Genomic DNA, 18,627 nt, shown 5'->3' on the forward strand with positions numbered 1-18,627 from the left:
GGGGGGGTAAAACGCCACCAGCCGATTACTCGAGAATCAATAGGCGAAGCAAAACGCACGAGGCGGCAAGCAAAAGAACGCAACGAGACGCCTTGGATGAGTGTTTGAAAGCTAAATTTCGAGGTCACAGGTCAAGTTATGGTCAGGTCAAACACCTGAAATCGGGCTTTCAGTAGGTATAGAATGGACTTAAGAACCTCGTACTGGGCGCTTCTCGTCATAATCTCTGTCAAAACTGTGCACAATCCTTCATATGAGTGCTACACGGGTGTCAGGTCCATGTAGGGATCAGTCAAGCCTAGGTCAGGGTCAAGGTCAGGTCAATCAGGTAAGCGCTGAAGCACATATCCCCGAAAATAAAACTAGTATTCGCAGCCTATGACAAAGGTTTCAGGAGTATTTCTGAGCGTAGAACGCGATGGTGATCCTCATTTTATCATACAAGTACGTGGTTGGTCTAAAAAGATCAATTTAAGAAATGCATGCATCATGGTCCTGAAGTAGTTACGAGAAATTACCCAGATTCAGTTCAAGTTTTTGGAGGAAGTGGAAAGTTACTTAAAAAAAAAATCGGAGAAGGCCATTTGATTGTTCATGGTGTTGGCAGCCTAATGGCGTTTGTGGCATGTCTGTACCTCTATTCTGTGATTTTATAAGATTTTTTGAAGATATTCCGTTTTTGTCGAAAACTCAGAAATCATGGCGTCATTTACCCTCGCCGGCACAGGCCATTTTGCGTCCTTCGACGGCACAGGGGGGGGGGGGGGTTGGTACGACCCCCCTTGCGTTTGGGCCCTGATCGAGTTAGAGCTTCGCGGAAAAAAACGAGCGTGTTGCCCGCCACGAGAGGAAGCCGATAATATTCAATTTTAAGGTCCTAGGTCATCGGCTGACCTTCCAGGTTAGGTCAATGACCCGAAAATCGGGAAAATCGCGGGACCTGTTAGAAAGTCGTAAAGTGTGGCTGCTATGGGGTTTTCCGAGGTGCTGATCACGAATGTCGTCCTCTTGCTCCCTGTCCATATTCCTCCGTGTCCGTCTGCGTTCCTCCTGGTACCCTGTGTTCATCTCTGTCCGTTGAGTCCTCCCTGTCTTCTGGATCCGAGGCCATAGAACTACAAGGCCATAGACTGGATCCCTACCTGTCCGCTTAGGCTTCATGTACCCTTTAGCCTCTTCCTGACCGTCCGCATCCGTTCCTGTCGGTGCCCCCTCGGAGGGTGGTCGACGGTCGACGCTGTCGGTGCCGACAGACCCCCGATCGACGCCGGCGACCTATCGTCGTTGGACCGGCTCGTACCTCCACCAGTTTTATCGCTGATTGAATAATACTGCGCTTGGCCACTGCAGAACGTTCCCCAGCCAGCTTTTGGTCCCATAGAATGAAAACTCATTGAGTCAACCACTGCCGTGCTGCTGCAAAGGCTGTCATGTGCGTCTCCAGAGTTCTTCGTAGCGGAACACCCTGCACGGGACTGGCGTCTGTCATCTATGTCTTAGACCGAAAGAGCTTGCCCACAACACAGCAAGCAAAACGATGTGATGTTCTCCTGTCGTGAATTCGCTGCCACTAAGCTAGGAGACGGCCGCGTTCCTCATCGAAGAGTTGACCCGGATACATATATTTGATAATTAATTCTAGTTATAACATTTTGCTCATCGCATTTTTATTTTGATGTGGTAGTTCTGTCACTGCCTCTTTAGCAGACAGACTGCTATGCGTAGTGTGTTGGTACTGCACCTTTTCACGTCCACTTGAAATAAGTCTGTTTCAAAAATAAAAAACCCAAGTTATTTCGAATAAGAATGTGATAACTTAAAATGAGATAAATTAGTTCCATTGTCAAAAGCTGCATGTTTTACCAGCAATGTCACCATTTGTCATACATTTGATGCTGTACCTACTTATTTTGGAATTAACATTCTGAAAAAACAACTTTTTAAAAAATTTGATAAGACTTTTTCAAATGAACATTTGAACATTTAAAGGTAGGCGTTCACTTTCCAAATGTTCAATGTGTAAACGTTGAATTCAAAACATCCGCAGCTCTGCCATCGCATGCTGAATGTTTCAACCTTTCACGATTGCAGTCGTAAAAGGACAGAATGCATTCTTCCATATGCATTCTGTTTATGTATTATCAATCAGTCTCTCAGGAAACCAATCTGCGGTCCTTCATATATCAAACATCTGCAAGACATGGCGATGGGGCAGGAAATGGCGAGTTTGTCTGGCCCAATCGATTCTGGAATGTCTTACAGCGAGGGTGATCATGCAGGTAAACAGTCCTTTCAGGTGCTTACGGTCAAAAATGTTTTCTTAATCTTCACATAATTGCGAATCGAAGTCTGTTGCGAGTGCGGTCTTGTCATGTCATCAGGCATTAACGACAGTCAGTGCCCTAAAATTGCCCCGGTAAAGGATTGTGAGGACTGCAGTCAAAGGCAGTCGGTGCCCATAGCGCGGCATAGCATGCCTTCGAGCTGACTCGAAGGGGTGAGTGGTGGTGTATGCAGCGTAACACTTGCCAAGCTGGTTGGGGAGCGATAATGCGTATACCGTTATCCCCACATACCTCCAGTCAAAAGTTATAGAAGCATGCGCATATGTTCGCATATTGAAATGTAAGTACATATTTATTATAAGTAGTTTGAAGTTACATACATCAACTATCGATAAAACCATAGTTTCAAAAGTCATAACGGACATGCAGTAATATATATGCGTACCAATGCGAAGCACAAGTTTTATATCCAGGCAAACACCACTCGTTTTGGCTTGATAGCTAACAGTTCGCAATACACAGCAACCGCACAATATACTTTGACATCCATGATGGCATCGTCATTGGCTTGTTAAACATTATCCACTTTGTCTTGCTCAAACAAACACAAACATCTGCCCTCAGTGCCATTGCTAATGACCAATCTATTCGTGCCCATTTCCCTCTGAAGCAGCAGCGCTTGGCATTCTGCAGCATCCTGTACCACACTCTCAGTCCTCGAGGAACACCTCCAGCTTGATGAGCACGGCGCCGTCCAGCAGGAACCGCTGCGTATCCAGCAGACTCTGCGGGAAGCCGAGGCCGACACACTCGAAGTTGTCCCTGCGACGGGGCTTCTGCCAGTTCCAGCGCGAGCAGAGCCGGCGCGGGTCCCAGATCCTGCTGCGGATGTCGTGCTGCAGACTCGAGTGGTCCAGCAGTGAGAGGCGCAGCCGCATCTCGAACGGCCACTGCAGCTGGTCGTCGTACCTGTGGAGGGAGGCGGGGGCGTCATGGCCCTGGCTGGCCGGAGGAGGTGCTCAGGGGAGAGGGTGTGTCGCGGGGAGGGGAGAAGGTGTTTAAGAGTGTGTCGAGGGAGGGGAAAGGGTTTTTGGAGTGTCGGTTCTCTCGGAGTTTCAGGTGGCACTCGGTATTACTGCTGAGTGCGATAAAAACATAAGCGGCCAAGAAATTGCCAACGTGTAGCTACACTTCCCCCTGAATGATACAACCAGTGCTCACGCGAGTTCCGAACAAGTCCGCCGCCGCGTATTACACACGGAGTTACGCTGCACACTGTGTAGGCACACAATTGTACTCACTCTCCCCGTGTCAGGCCAGTGTGCAGGTACACGCTGGTGCCGGTACTCACTCTCCCTGGGTCAGGCCCGTGTGCAGGTACACGTTGCCTCCCTGGCGACTCGGGAACACCCTGATGTACATCCTGTAGCCGCCTCGGAACACGTAGAAACTGGGGCTGCGCAGCGAGTGGTGGTTCTCCCATGTCGCCATCATCGTGCGGAAGTCCTGCACAGGTCAAAAAATTATTAAATTGTCACAGTTTATTTGACACGCACATGCCGGCAGGTAGCTGGATTCGATGGAGCATATGTGGAACAGATGGAAAGGAAACAGTACCCATCAACGTTTTTTAAATACCGGGAGTTCCTAAATAAACAGTCGAATTATTTTTGCCTCTAGTGGCGTCAACTAACAAAATCACAACAATCAAATTGCACGTGATGATAGCACGTGCAATGCCATTTTATTTCATACCAAAATCAATCACTTTCTATCATGCCAAGGCCCTATATAGAAGGTATGCTCATTAGGCCGAAGCAGCGATTTCCGTGACGTCACAGGTACGAAGGGTCGGACGGCTGTAATGCAATCCTATGGAAAATGACCCAACTTTAAGGCTCTCCCACATAGCTGCCAACCTCGACACTAAGGTAAAAGTTATATCACATAAAAGCTCGAATCAAGACGAACAAGAAACCTATCTGACGTTTTTACGTATTACTGACGGCTTAGACTCTATTCAAGTATATTCAGAGCTCTGCATTAGCTCACTTTTTCTGCTGTCAATGCCACTACAAATGCCTAGTCGGCGCACGTGCGCTTGTCGAGCGGGGACCACCAGTCGGGCGATTCGGAGCTGCCGCCCAATCAGAACGCCGCAATGCCGTGACGTCATTGGTCGCACACGACACGTTACGGAGATAGGGATGAGACAGCCCTGCTATCATGCAGCCGTATAGTACAGACATAAAAACAAAAATAGCACATTTCTATTTTGAGACAAAGTCAATCGTTGCAACACAACGTAAGCTACGCCGACACTTAAAAAGGACCCAAATGCCATCAAGAACCGTCATTTTAAGTATAGTTGAGAAGTTTTTGGCAAGAGGTAGTGTGGAGAACGTAAAAAAGGGTAAATGTGGCCGAAAAAGAACCAAGAGGACGCCTCTAAGCGCCCAAAAGGCACGAGAAGCCCTCCAGAAGAGCCCACAAAAGTCGCTCAGACGGCTGGGCCAGGAACTGGGCTGTAGCAAAACCACCGCTCACCGTTTGGCCAGAAACGACGTTCAGCTGTTCCCGTATAAGGTCTCCGTTCACCAAGCACTGTCGAAAGTCGACAAACAGTCACGGCTTCTTTACAGCGGCTGGTTTTTGAGAAATTGCGAGCAGGACAATGAGTTCCTTCACCGAATCTGATTCAGCGACGAGGCCCATTTTCATATGGATGGCCGCGTGAACCTCCAGAATTTTCTATTCTGGTCGACGGAGCCACCCGATTTGGTCGCGGAAGCCCCTCTGCACAGTGTGAAGTGCACAGCCTGGTGTGCAATGAGCAGCAGTGGCATCATCGGACCTTTCTGGTTTGAGAACGACGCTGGGGAGTCTGTCACCGTCAACGCTCAGCGCTACCGGCAAGTCCTAGCCAAGTTCTGGACTGCGCTGAACAGGCGGCTGGGTGGAGACAGGCAGCTGATGGACCAACAATGGTTCCAACAAGACGGAGCCTCGGCGCACACGGCCGTTGCGACTCGAGAATGGCTGCGGAACCGATTCGGTTCGCGGGTTATCTCCCGCAGAGAGGTGCGGACCTGGCCCCCGCACTCTCCGGATCTGACCCCACTTGACTTCTTTCTCTGGGGTCACCTGAAGTCACAGGTCTACAAAAGCAACCCCAGAACCACAGATGACCTCAAGAGGGCCGTGTCGTCCGCGGTGCGCCGAGTGCGGCCGGAGATCTGCCGAGCTGCGGTGGAGTCCGCTCGGCGACGCGCAGAGCTGTGTGTGGAGCGAGAGGGGGCTCATCTCGAACACGTCCTCTGTGGCCGCAAATGAAAAGACAGCAAAAAGAAGATGGTATCACGTGAAATGGCATCGACTATTGTGTATGTTAGAAAGTGATTCGTTTTTGTCATGCCTTCCATGCTGATAATATATAGCTTTTAAATACGACTGTTTATTTAGGAACTCCCGGTACTTAAGGAAATTACTATAATGTAATTTCCTAAAGCATTATAATTATAAGCATTAGTTATGAGAGATTACTATAACCAACTAACACTCACGTCTCACTTCGGGTCTACTGCTGCACTCATCTCTAGTCTGTAGAAATGAGCCTTTTCATCGGTCTAAGCAACTATTTAAGGTTTTCATGAGGATATAAAACTCTATAAAAGGGTTATAGATTAGACCAAGCACGCAGCTGATAAAGACACGTTTTGAAGCGCCAACGATCATATGTTATATTCCAGCCACTAGATGGCAGCGGTAGTCGGCGCCTGAAATGCTAGGCTGTACCGCAAGGCTTTCTTTCAACAAGCCCGTTTACTGTGCGCCTCAAGCCGTTTGGAATGAATACGCCAGTGCCAGTCGCCAACTTAGCTGAAAATGCCGCAAGTATGCTCACTTTATGTATCACGAATGCAGGCTGCAATGCACACCAAAAAGGAAAGCTCATCAGTCCTTTCAGTAATGCAGAAACTCAGCAAAGCCATAAGTTCTCCCGAATAAATCAGCTCAACTCGCGTTAGACTTACATTGATCTCCCAGTAGTAGGAGTAGCGCTGTTTGCCGTCCTCGGCTTCATACACGGTGTCGTTGTACTGGCCGATCTCGAGGTAGCGCGACAGTGGCGCGCTCTCTCCGCCAGTGACGGAACTAACAGTGTCGGTGGCTCGGCGACGCGCCATGGCTCGGCGTCGGGCCGAGCGCGAGCGGCCGCGGGAGTGACGCGACCGGTGCCAGCCGGACCCGCCGCCACTCTGCTGACCCGTGAAGGCAGTGTACCCGCCGGGGCTCTGTAACACGGGGGTGAACGGCGAGCGCTGGATTATCGACATCACAATTTATCCACGATTTATATCTGACGCCACAGAACGTGCATTGTGTTTATAATTTGCTCAGCAAAGTTTATAACTAATTGTCATCAGAAATCAGACAGCTCGATCAAACACCATCCGCTCACATTTGACTGTCTGTATTTAGTAGTGATGTCAATTACAGAAAATCTGAATACCAATACCAAACGAAATCCCAACATAAACCGTCAGGAAATACCAATACCGACCCAACTTAATTACATGAGGAAAATACCGACTTTTTAACAATTTCTCAGCCTCTTGTATATATGTGAGGGCTCATAATACCAACAAAATACCAAGTATATTAGGATTGAAATACCAAATACCAATTTGGCATCGGTTTGGTATCGGTATACCAGAAAGTCGGTATCCGATTGACATCTCTAGTATTTAGCACTCCAGCTTACCTGTGTCGGCGTGTAGGAGGCCATGAACCGCACCTGGGTGCCCTCGGGTCTGCTGGCGCTGCTGGCGTCGTACGCAGTCACCTGGCGCTCCCCCGAGGACGACCAGGACGCGTTGTAGGTGGCGTACTGGCTGCTGTCCCCTCCGGCGACGCTTCCCGGCCGGCGGGCCTCCTGTGATGTGGCGTACGTCTGTCCGTCCCTGAACACCACCGTCCCGTCACCGCTGCTGGCCTGTGAGCCTCCGGCGCGGGCGCGCGCCACGGAGGACCTCAGCGCCCCCTCCTCCAGCGGCTCGCCGACGGCGCCGAAGCCGAAGCCGCCGGTGCGAGCCGTGGAGGCGGTGGCCAGGTCGGGCACACCGGTGCCGGCCGTGGTACGGGAGGTGCCGGGGAACCAGCTCTGCTGCTCGGGGCCGCCGCCGGGCCCGAAATCCACGTACGGCGTCTCGCCTGCTTCCGCGGAGGAGCTCCGTGAAGAGCTGCTTCTCCCCTGAGCGTAGTGCTGGGATGAGGAGCGATGGCCGCTGGAGTGCCTTGTGCCGGTGTGTGAGTTCTCCGTACCATCGATGGCTCTTGATGCTTGGGATTGTCTCCGGGTAGCGTCTTCGGCAGATCCCCGCGAGGAGGTCCTCCTCTCGTAGTTATGATGACGAGATTCTGATCTGGCTGACCCGTAGCGCTGCGCGTCTTGATCACCTCCGTACTCGGAAGTGTCGCCTATTGCCCTGGCTTTCTGTTCCCTTTCACCAGCAGTGACACCTGATGACGAATGGGATGCGGATGCAGTTCTCTCGTACAAATAGTTACGACCTTCAGCGGATCTATCGTAGTCCTGCGAATCTCTTCTCTGGGAAGAATCAGCAGCACCAATAGCTCTGGCCTCTTGGGAGCCAGCAGCAGCTGACCCTGACACCCCTCGTGAAGTGGAAGAAGCTGTTCTCTCGTACGAGTACCGGTGAGAGGACGCCCCACGGTGCTGTCCTGCCTCCCCCTCGACACCGACCTCCTGCGAGGATCTTAGACCACCCTGGGAGGCTTCGTCACTAGTTTGATTCTCACGAGACGCCCCTCCGGAAGACGCGCTCCATCTGTGTGAGTGAGCGTGCGAGGAGGACCTCCGGGATCCCGCACTATGCGTTGCGCCTGTTTCCACCACCCCCTCCTCGACCGCTGCGGCAGTGTAGCTTACGGAAGCACCACGCGTGAGAGCCTGCTCTTGAGAGGTTCCACTCCCAGACCTGCCATCGGAGCTTCCTGTGGCCTGTTCGGCGCCAACGACAGTCCCATCTGAACCCTGGGAAGAGTTTTGGGATCGTGACGAACTGGTCCACCTGTGTGTGTAGCTATGGGAGGTCCCGGATCTGGATCCGTCCGCCTGTGTCCCAGCGGCTCCAGCACCTGTCGACTGAGCCCTGTGAGCTGCACCTGCCGCAGAATGGGCTCCAGCTACCGCTGTCGTTCCTGCCGTGACAGACGAGGCGGTCCGACGCTCTAATTCAGCTCTGGTCACAGACGACGTCCTGCTATTGTCGGCGGCAGTTTTTATTTCATTGTACGCCTCGAAGCCGCCATGCTGACGAAGTGTGGCACCACTTCCAACACGTTCGGTGCCGGAGCGGCGTTCGGCGGAGCCCGCAGTGCCGATGACGGTTCTGGAGGCCGTTTCGGAGGCGGCCTGGGAACTGGCGGCTCCGGTGTACGGGTGCTGCTCCAATGGCACATCGCCGTCATCGTAGTCGTATGCAACGCCGTCAATGAAGAGCTTGGTGAGTGTTTCTTTGAGCTCCTCTATCTGGTGTTTCAGGCGCTGCTCCATCCCAGTGAGACGTGCCTCCATCTCCACTGGAAATTAGGCGTCAACTGTTAACGTCAAATGGGCAGATTCATCCTTGTTTATCAACTTTTTTTTGCAGACACATTTAATTATTCTGAAAACAAATCAAGGACGAAGGAGAATGTTTGATATGGTTAAAGGTATTTGAGCACTTATTAAGTACCTACATATAGAACAAAATCGTCGCTATAAATCGATTCAGGTGCTAGTATTGCACGCGCCACAAAACGATTCCGAAGTGCGCGGCTGTGACCTGACCTGGGTCACAGATGCCGGTGAGCGCCGTCACAGCCGCAGATCTGACGGTAGTATGCAGCTCCTTTCTACTGAACTGACACTTGGTCAGTTCAGAGGAGGCTGGGTCAGCTTCGACCACCGCAGACGCCATCACTGCAAAACAAAGGAGAGTCATCGGTTACTGTTGAGGTTCACACAATGAGGTCCTACTTTGCAGAGTGACAGACTATAGAAAGAACAGTAAAACACGATGAATTGTGCCTTCTATTTTAGCAGCCCGCGCCGGGCCGATTCTCGGAGCTGCACCCGCACCAGGCCGAGATGTTTATTGAGCATCCCTTGCCTAACTCGTCTTCTTAGCTGCAAAGCGGCGTCCGGTAAGCGGCGTTCGAAAGCGCGTCATAAAGCATGAATAAATCGCTCACGTAACCTCACCATAGCAAGTCAGTTTGGGAAATATGAAAATGGTTACTTTTGCGCCGGAAATTGTCTGAGCCTAAATCAAACAAATGGAATCGTAAGTTCATGTACTCCTAGCGTATGTTCCTAGCCTATGTTCTAGTTATCTTGCTCCTAGCTACGCTGGATGCTAATTGTTGCATCGCTGACCTTGCGTGACGTCATTTATGGCGTAACTAAGTTCATGGGAGTTTTCGTCAATAACTCGAGATCAAGTAGGGCTAGGGAGTCGGAAAGGCCACCAAAAGACTCAGGAAGGCCTGCCGAATCGATATGATTTTCTATGAAAATGATGTACTTTTCTATGACCAATTTCGTGACCTGAGTGGCTCTGACCCGACCTTGACCTGAGGTCAACAACCCAAGTTGACTTCAACCAAACAAACCAAAATGTAATTCGATGCGTCTGAGCATGGCGGGTACGATGGTGCCCAAATCGCGGCTCTGCGGCATTTTTGGAGAAGTTACTAACAGAAACCAAAGTCGCCTTCAAGTGGCCTTGGGCCACTTGAACTGACCTCACAAGTCGCCGGTTAACCTGAGACCTTAAAACCGGGTATCAGTCGCTGCATCTCGTACCGGCGCACACGCCCGTATTCCTGCAAGGCTAAAAAAGGAGCGAAAAGGCGAACGGGGTCGTAAGCCGGCCGGGGGGGGGGGTGGCATGTTGAAAACGACGTGTAAAAAACGATAGACCCGGCGAGGGCTCACTAAATTGCATTCATACGCAGCTACAACGGCGTGCAGTTGCTGGCTTGCATGTTTTCTTCTCCGCTGTCCAAACACTAGTCAGGCTCTGGTTCGTCCATCTAAGCGCGTGTTTGTGACCGACTGATGATGTTTGTGAGGCGGTCTGTCCCGTTTTTGGGAGCTGCAGGGTGACGTGTTTACGACGCTGACCCTGAGGCAGCCGTGAGCAATTCGAGTGAGATGCCAGCGCCTCCCACTGGGTCAGTGGGCCACTGTGCCAAACAAAGGCGGGAGGGTGCTGCTAATTATGAGCGGCACACGTCGATGCTTGATGATTATAATATATTGAGACGGGTTACACCCACCCGAATGTGTTGTGTAAACCGTCTCAATATATACCTTTGTCTATTGCTACTCAGCTTGATGATATATAGTTGATGGCAGATAGATAAACAGCAGTGTTTGTCAGTCGTCGCCGCCTGTTTCATACGATTACATAAGCTGAGGCGCCGAAAATTGATATGCGTTGTAAGTAGGTACGTGATATGATTGTTCTCTGTAGATTTGCCAGGCCTTAAAATTATCTCAAGTAGTATTCAATTAAGCTTTTTAACGAACTTCGAGTCTTCGAGTTATTTACTGACATGGTGTCATATTAACGTACGAATTTCCTGCATCTGATGTCCATACCACGATCTTCTTTGATCGTAGCGCCAAGCCATGCGTGTCCCAAAATATAGACATATACCTATAATTTTTGGAAATATTGTAAGAGAGGATAATAATGATAAATTGTTCGTGAAACATTACAACAATACGGATTTTTAACAATACCTTCGACAAGAAAAATGCATGAAAACATCCTTATCGAGGTCAAATGAGGTCATGGGTTACTGCTGGTATTCAGGTCATTTATTTCTATTAATACGGAAAAAAACTTGCTCTAATAGTAATTGTTTAACCCTCGCCCGCACATGGGGGGGGGTTGCCACCCCCCCAGGTAGTCTTTCTACTCTGCACTCAACATTTTTGGAGCTAGAAAGCTGATTTTTCGTATAGCTGCTCCTCTATCCTTTCTTGATGTCCACTGAAAATTTCAAGTGTCTGTGATTTTTGGTTTCGGAGATATGACCTTGTTTTTCAGGTCATGTCATGACCCAAATGGCAAATTCTCAACATCTTGCGTTTGCCATGGGCCTTGTGAGCTTTTGACACCTTGATTTCGGCCTATTTTGCCAGTCTTACCTCCACCTATCATGGAACATGTTGTTCGACGATGTACAGGTGTCAAGGTCAGGGTCAAGGTCAACCTAGGTCATCTAAGATAATTGCGTTTTAGGCAAGCTAAATTTACTTTTTGTGAATTTATTTGACTGCAATTTTGGTAAAAGCTTCTCAGATCATGATTTCATGTAATATGGACTCAAAAACAATCGGCGCACACATCAGTATACACACATACACACACCGACATACAAACACATATAACTGACCTTGACCTAACTTGACCTGAAATGACCTCAGCAGCAAAAATCTGGTCGGGTAGTGTGAGAAAGAGGTTCTAGCTGGCTTGGCACCAGAAAATAGCATCGTCATCGGTATATGATAAGCAGCGCACTTGATATCCAACGGTGACCCAAAACAGCAACATTTTTTAGTTTGACCTGACCTGGAAGGTCAACGACTGATCTGAGAAGGTAAAACTGGGTATCATTGGATTCGTCTCTTCCCAAAGAATCTTTTTGGTCTTTACCGCTAAGCTCTATCTCCAACAGGAACGAAATGGCGCGGGGGGTGGCAACCCCCCCCCCCCCCCATGTGCGTTCTAGTATGGGAAAATGGCATGTGCGGGCGAGGGTTAAGAATGAAATAACCTTACAGGAAACATAAAATCATCAATTCTGTGAAAATCAGAACACCGTAAAAGTAGTCTGAGCAATCTGTGAGCAAACATGTCACTGGATTCCGTGATGCACTGTCCTTTATTTGGCAATGTGGAAGTGACACGTCTACGCCGCTGCAGCCTACCAAAAACATTTAAGCATTGCACATTACATGAATGGCACAAACATAATCAACGGCAATGGGTCTCTACTCTCTACATACCGACTCCTAAGTAAAGCAGGCAGATGCGTCTCGCCGGTCGCTGCGCCATGCCTGTCGGTCTGAGTGTTCAGTGGGTCAGAGGTGTCTCTGCTGCCCTGAAGTACCACAGGGTGCCCGCCAGCACCGGCCGTCACCCGCTCACACGGCCGTCGGACAGTGATTGCCCGCTCGTGCCCGACCAGGCCCGAGCTCAACTGGCGGATCCGGCTCGGCGCACAGGGAGCCGTGTTCGTGTGTGTATTTGTGTTGGCAGTCACGCTGGGGAGAGGATCCGTGGGGCAGCCGGTCGGCCGAGATCAGCCCACGCTGCGCACTGGGCAGCTCGGTGCGTCACTGCAGGCGGCACAGCTGCAGTGGCCATTTTGGCGCAGCACCGGCTGTTGGCCGTCACCCGTGGCCGCAGCCCAACGGAGCGGCAAGCGCCAGCCAGCCAGAGTTGAACAAGCGTCGCCACGTGGTGGGGCAGCTTGTAACATCAATTATCACGATCAGTTGTTCTCGATTTTGACAATTTTCAGAAGGCCGAGTACCTGTAGGTTACTCGTGAACCAAAAGACCTAGAGAGTCGCGGAAAAGTGCAACGCTGCAATTATCTGTATTTCAATTATCAATGAGGACTATCATGTCAATCATCAATGTCTCATTACAGACAGTAAATAGATCAGTGATTGGAAAATTTACTTCGTTTACCGGCCAGTGTATACACATGCAGAGAACTATCTGTATTCTATGATATAAAAAGAAAGTCAATGAAAGGTATAAACGATGAGCTGCAAACTGCAACCTATTGAAATAAAAATAGGAATCAGAAGAGCCATGAACTAAACACTACGCGCTTTGAGAGATATTTTTCAAAAGTCTTCTTTTTCCCTTCTCATCTTTTTCAAATCTTTTCGTTGTATTCATTCTGCTTTCACCTGTCAAATTTTTTGTTTTATTTGTGTTACTACGTTTTGGCACTCAAAATCTAGAAATTGAACATGAAGTTCCAGATGCTGCCAATCCTCCTTGTTGTCGCCATTCTTGGATCAGCCGTTGAAGGCTACTCTTATACTTATTCAGCTGGAAGAGATATGTACGAGAGGGAGGCTGATGCATGGTCAACCCTCAATGAAATCGCCGAGCTCCAAGCTAAGCAGGCCGAACTATTCTCGAGAGTGTTGGACAATTCTGCAAGAATCCTTATACTTGAGCGGTTAGTAAGGGCATAGAGCAAGTCGAGCATGAGATGCTGGAAGTATTAACGACTGCTGAGATGGTACTGATCCATTTCAGCTAAAAGTTTTGTGTTTGTTTTGCTATTGTCATCTGTACCTTTTTGTCCTAACAAAAAATTCATGTTGCATTCGTGTGTTTACGAAGCGGAATCAGCGTGGTGAAGATTATACGGGGGCGAAAGGATACTTATTCCGTGCTGTGACGGCATTCCGGTCATAGCACGTCGAGGTGGGTACTGGGTGGGACAATTTTCAATCCCTCGTCTAACTGGGCGCTTGGGTCACGTAGCGACAAGAAGCGGCAGGCGGTTTTCGAAGGGCCGTCAAAAGTAGAAGGTAAATCTGTAATGTAGGGTCATCGGCAGGAGTCGTCGAAAGTCAGCCCTCGCCAGCCGAGAGGAAGTTGATGCCACATCTAACTGTATTTTTGCGATGCTTGAAGCGCCTTAGTTGCGCCGCTGTGGAGGTCTCAGCCAACTTCGCTATGAACTTCGCTTCGCTACGTATTTGGCCACACCAGATTGTCTCGGAAACAATGAAAGCTACAAAGACGCGGATGAAAGCATGAGTTTGAAAATTTGCCCTCAGGTCAAGGTCAAGGAAAAGGTCATGTTGAATATCAGTCGATTTGTGTCGTTGAGCTGAACGCATCTAAGGTGTTCATCACTAAAGCATGTCTTCATTCAAAGTTATTGCCAAATATTTGCTGGAGACCTCTCATGCCCTGAGAAGTCTGTGCCTGATATGACCATATGTGCATAAAGAGGCCGGGTCACGGGTGTAGGTAGTTTTTCCGATTCATTGTCATGTCTGCCTGTTTCCCGATGCATCACAGAAGTAAACATGAATTTCGTCCAAAAGGAAAGTAGTTCAATTTTCTCCCATTGATTTATAGGTCGAAAAATGGAACTGACCTTACGTCACAGATGTTAAAATTCTGAGATATTCAAAGTGTTAGTACTAATTTCTTCATGGAATATCCAGACTCCAGAGTTTCAAACTTCTCGGAGGTAAGCTGTAGGAATGACGGGTGTAAGCTTTTGGGAACAATCACAATTTTTAGCGACATTGTCATTTGTCACTTAATTTGATCTGGTGAGCTGACCTTATGTGACCTGGGGTCACGAACTTCATACACGAAGCAAAATCGACGGATCGTAAAGCACACATAGTAAAATCTCGCGAAGCTGAGTGCCATGGTTTTTTACACACGCAAAAAAAAACTGGCGGGTGTGACCAAAAAAGCCCCCCCCCCCTCGGGCGAGAATTAGAGAAAGGGCAACCATTCCACCACGCCGATCAACCTACTTTAGAGGCGGAATGTGAACCGGCTGTATTCCGTGCTCTATTGAGATCAGTTGACAAGCGTAGTTAATTTATCTGAAATTTAACGGAAACCTCAGCATAAGCGGTCCGTCCCGGCAAAGCTGGGCCCAGCAACGTTTTTGACTACCTGAGGTAATAGTATCATCTCTATTACCTCGACAACCACTCGACCGATCTCTAGGTGGTCTTCTGAATTAACCCTCGCCCGCACATGGGGGGGGGGGTGGTTGCCACCCCCCAGGTAGTTTTTCTGCTCTGCACTCAACATTTTTAGAGCTAGTAGGCTGATTTTTCGTATAGCTGCTCCTCTATCCTTTCTTGATGTCCACTGAAAATTTCAAGTTTCTGTGATTTTTGGTTTCGGAGATATGACCTTGTTTTTCAGGTCAGGTCATGACCCAAATGGCCAATTCTCAACATCTTGCGTTGGCTATGGGCCTTGTGAGCTTTTGACACTTTGATTTCGGCCTTTTTTGCCAGTCTTACCTCCCACCTATCATGGAACATGTTGTTCGACGATGTACAGATGTCAAGGTCAGGGTCAAGGTCAACCTAGGTCATCTAAGATAATTGCGTTTTAGGCAAGCGGAACTTACTTTTTGTGAAGTTTTTTGACTGCATTTTTGGTAAAATCTTCTCAGATCATGATTTCATGTAATATGGACACATAAACAATCGGTGCACACATCAGTACACACACAGACACACACAGACATACAAACCCATATAATTGACCTTGACCTAACTTGATCTGGAATGACCTCAGCAGCAAAAACCTGGTCGGGTAGTGTGACAAGGAGGTTCTAGCTGGCTTGGCACCAGAAAACGGCATCGTCATCGGTATCTGATAAGCAGTGCACTTGATATCCAACGGTGACCCAAAACAGCAACATTTTTTAGTTTGATCTGACCTGGAAGGTCACTGACTGACCTGAGAAGGTAAAACTGGGTATCATTGGATTCGTCTCTTCCCAAAGAATCTTTTTGGTCTTTACCGCTAAGCTCTATCTCCAACAGGAACGAAATGGCGCGGGGGGTGGCAACCCCCCCCCCCCCATGTGCGTTCTAGGATGGGAAAATGGCATGTGCGGGCGAGGGTTAAATAGTATCATCTCTTTAATCATGGACGCAATTTTTTTGTGCGTAGGGGGTGACCACCACTACTTATTTTGCTTGGATGTTACGTGCAAATTAACCCTCGCCGGCACAGGGGGGGGGGGGGGGTGATGCAACCTCCCCTAAGGTTTTTCGCAAATAACTCACGTAAAAAGCGGCTGATCGCGACGAAACTTTCAGTACCCTCGCATTGATCAATTTTACACCTACCCTGAAAGTTTCATGACCCTGACCCCAATGACCTTTGACCTGTGACCTCTTTTCCGAGATCATGTTTGGCCGCAATCGCGATTCGGCGTATGTCGGCTCGCATTAGCCGTGCGTTTGCAAGCTTTTCGTGGTTTCAAACGTTCAAACATGTGATTTGATGTTGCTCCCATACATTAGGGTGGGTGTCAAGGTCACCTGAAGGTCAGGTCAGGTCATTGACCTTTGGTGACCTCGGGTGACCTCGGTTCACTTTTTCGAGTTTTACATGTTTCTAGGCTAGTTTTTGGAGCTGAATTCGAATTTAGCAACCATTTGAACATTTACGAAGTAGCTTTGGTGCCTTCGTAACGTGTTACGAAGCTGTCAGAGGCGATTGACACGTATTACGAATACCCGTCACAACCCCTACCGGTTGACCTGACCTGACCTGACCCAACCTGGTCTAAATGCTTAAAGACATCATCTCTGATCAAAACTAACACGATAATTGTGATCAGCACCCCGGAAAACCACATAACAGCCACACTTTACCTTTTTCAAACAGGTCCCGATTTTCCCGTTTTTCGGGTCATTGACCTGACCTGGAAGGTCACCCAATGACCTAGGACCTTAAAATTGGGTATCATCGGCTTCCTCTCGTGACGGGCAACACGCTCGTTTTTTCCGCGAAGCTCTAGCTCGATCAGGGGCCAAACGCGAGGGGGGTCGTACCAACCCCCCCCCCCCCTTGTGCCGTCGCTCGAAGGACGCAAAATGGCCTGTGCCGGCGAGGGTTAAAGGGTTGTGAAGTGCCCCACACAGTAACCCGGCAATTATTTTGGGCTGATTGCGCTGAGCTTTGCATGCGGTAGACAGCCACCGGACGATGAATATGTCACAGTGGGGATGTTATCTGCACGTGCGCACATGCATTGGTCCAGGTAACTTCGAATGAAGACATTGACCAGATGTATCCGTATGATATCCCCTTCACCCCTGATTGCCCCATACTGATTGTCCCTTTAAACACTTACGAAGTCGTCGATTGCTGCATAATGATGCACTCATGTGCGTTGCGTTCACACCTGAAACCATGCGCTTCTGTCAAATGCTTGTATTAACATAAATTATTTCTATCGACGATTAAAGAAAATAATAAAAAAGCTCCTCGGATCAGCAACATTGGATGACGAATATCGGTACGTGCAGATTATTTGACATTATCTACGCTCTCACCATCTTCTCCAGGATAGAAACTCGTTCAGTGTTGTCCATCACTCTGGATAATAATTCGGCCTGCTTGGCATGGAGCTGGGCGAGTTCATCCAGGGTCGACCATGCACTGGCCTCCCTCTCATACATATCTCTTCCAGCTGATGATGTATAGGAGTAGCCCTCAACGGCTGATCCAAGGATGGCGACAACAAGGAGGATTGGCAGCATCTGGAACTTCATGTTGATTGTTTGGGAGTGTTCGAGAGTAAAAAAAAGAAAATTGCTTGAATTTAACCTTGACCAGAGCCCTGACAAGCGACGACTGAAAGGAAAATAGTGTGAACAGAAAGGACGAGGGCTCTTGAAAAAATGTGCGAGGAGAACGGAGTCTATTTTTACATGGCTCTCCTGTTAATTTGAAAATTGTATAAGTGGGTCACGAACCAAATTGATCGAGCCAGCCAAATCAAAAGACAATTGATCGAGCTCAAGTTTATGCAAATCGCTTTGGAATGTAGCATTTATCAATACGGGGCTCATTACTTTATTTCACTGGATTTCCTTCATAACCCGCGCCGGGCCGGGGGGGAGGGTGGTGTTTGAGCACCCCCTCCTGTGGTTTTTCACAGATATCTCAAAAACGGCGTAGCGGAGCACCGCCGTTTTTGACACGCCTGCTCATACATCCGTACAAGTTGTGAAAATTCCAGACTCAGCAATCTCAAGGTCAGGTCACCAGGTCAGGCCAAGTGACCTCACCTCCGTTTCAATCCTCGTCATAGCTACATCGAATGAACGATCGCCTTGAAACTTTCAGCGATTGATAAGAGTAACAGTATGTGTACAAAAAAAAATTTATCTCAGAATTTTGATATCGGTGACCTAAGGTCAGGTCAATTTTGTGACCTCTATTAGAAGTCAATGGGAGAATACCTGAAATCTGAAATACCTGAAATTAATGGGAGAAAATTGAAATTCGCCTATTTTGGACGAATGATGTTCAATACCCTCTTTAACATCGGTTCATAGGTGAACATGACACACTGAATCGGAAAAATGCACCTGTGACCTCTCTGTGTGCCCCTGAGGTCATCTCAGGTCATGAACGGTCACCAGCAGTTTTTTGGCTATAACTTTTGATAAAGACGTGCTAGAGCGATGAAAAGACGTCAGATGTATTCAGCGCGAC

General features: G+C 48.8%; 1 protein-coding gene across 2 annotated transcripts; it reads right to left on the reverse strand.

Annotated features, from left to right (window-relative positions):
* Window positions 1–2,618: 2,618 nt before the first annotated feature.
* LOC122368957 (hornerin-like) lies at window positions 2,619–17,303 on the reverse strand. Of its 2 annotated transcripts, none has more exons than XM_043343297.1 (6): window positions 17,258–17,303; window positions 9,142–9,273; window positions 7,051–8,891; window positions 6,320–6,580; window positions 3,637–3,791; window positions 2,619–3,254 (listed from the first exon to the last, which is right to left on the reverse strand). In XM_043343297.1, exons 1-6 carry the CDS (start codon window positions 17,289–17,291, stop codon window positions 2,996–2,998), a joined length of 2,682 nt encoding a protein of 893 aa, XP_043199232.1. In that variant the 5' UTR covers window positions 17,292–17,303; the 3' UTR covers window positions 2,619–2,995. The 2 variants fall into 2 exon arrangements, with proteins under 2 accessions (XP_043199232.1, XP_043199231.1); XM_043343296.1 differs by lacking the exon at window positions 17,258–17,303 and adding an exon at window positions 12,376–12,816.
* Window positions 17,304–18,627: the final 1,324 nt, after the last annotated feature.

This window comes from Amphibalanus amphitrite, unplaced genomic scaffold (genome assembly GCF_019059575.1).
Source record: "Amphibalanus amphitrite isolate SeventyFive unplaced genomic scaffold, NRLGWU_Aamphi_draft 000992F_arrow, whole genome shotgun sequence".
In the NCBI taxonomy this organism is placed as follows: Eukaryota; Metazoa; Arthropoda; class Thecostraca; order Balanomorpha; family Balanidae; genus Amphibalanus; species Amphibalanus amphitrite.

Bases quoted from the DNA above. Each gene is read 5' to 3' on its own strand.
- LOC122368957 (XM_043343296.1), bottom strand. From the start codon at position 12,424: ATGGCGCAGCGACCGGCGAGACGCATCTGCCTGCTTTACTTAGGAGTC. The intron at 8,892-9,141 runs GTCAGGTCACAG...CCTAATTTCCAG, and splicing joins CACCGGCATCTGTGACCCAG to TGGAGATGGAGGCACGTCTC. The intron at 3,255-3,636 runs GTGAGTACCGGC...CTCCCTCCACAG, and splicing joins ACGGGCCTGACCCAGGGAGA to GTACGACGACCAGCTGCAGT.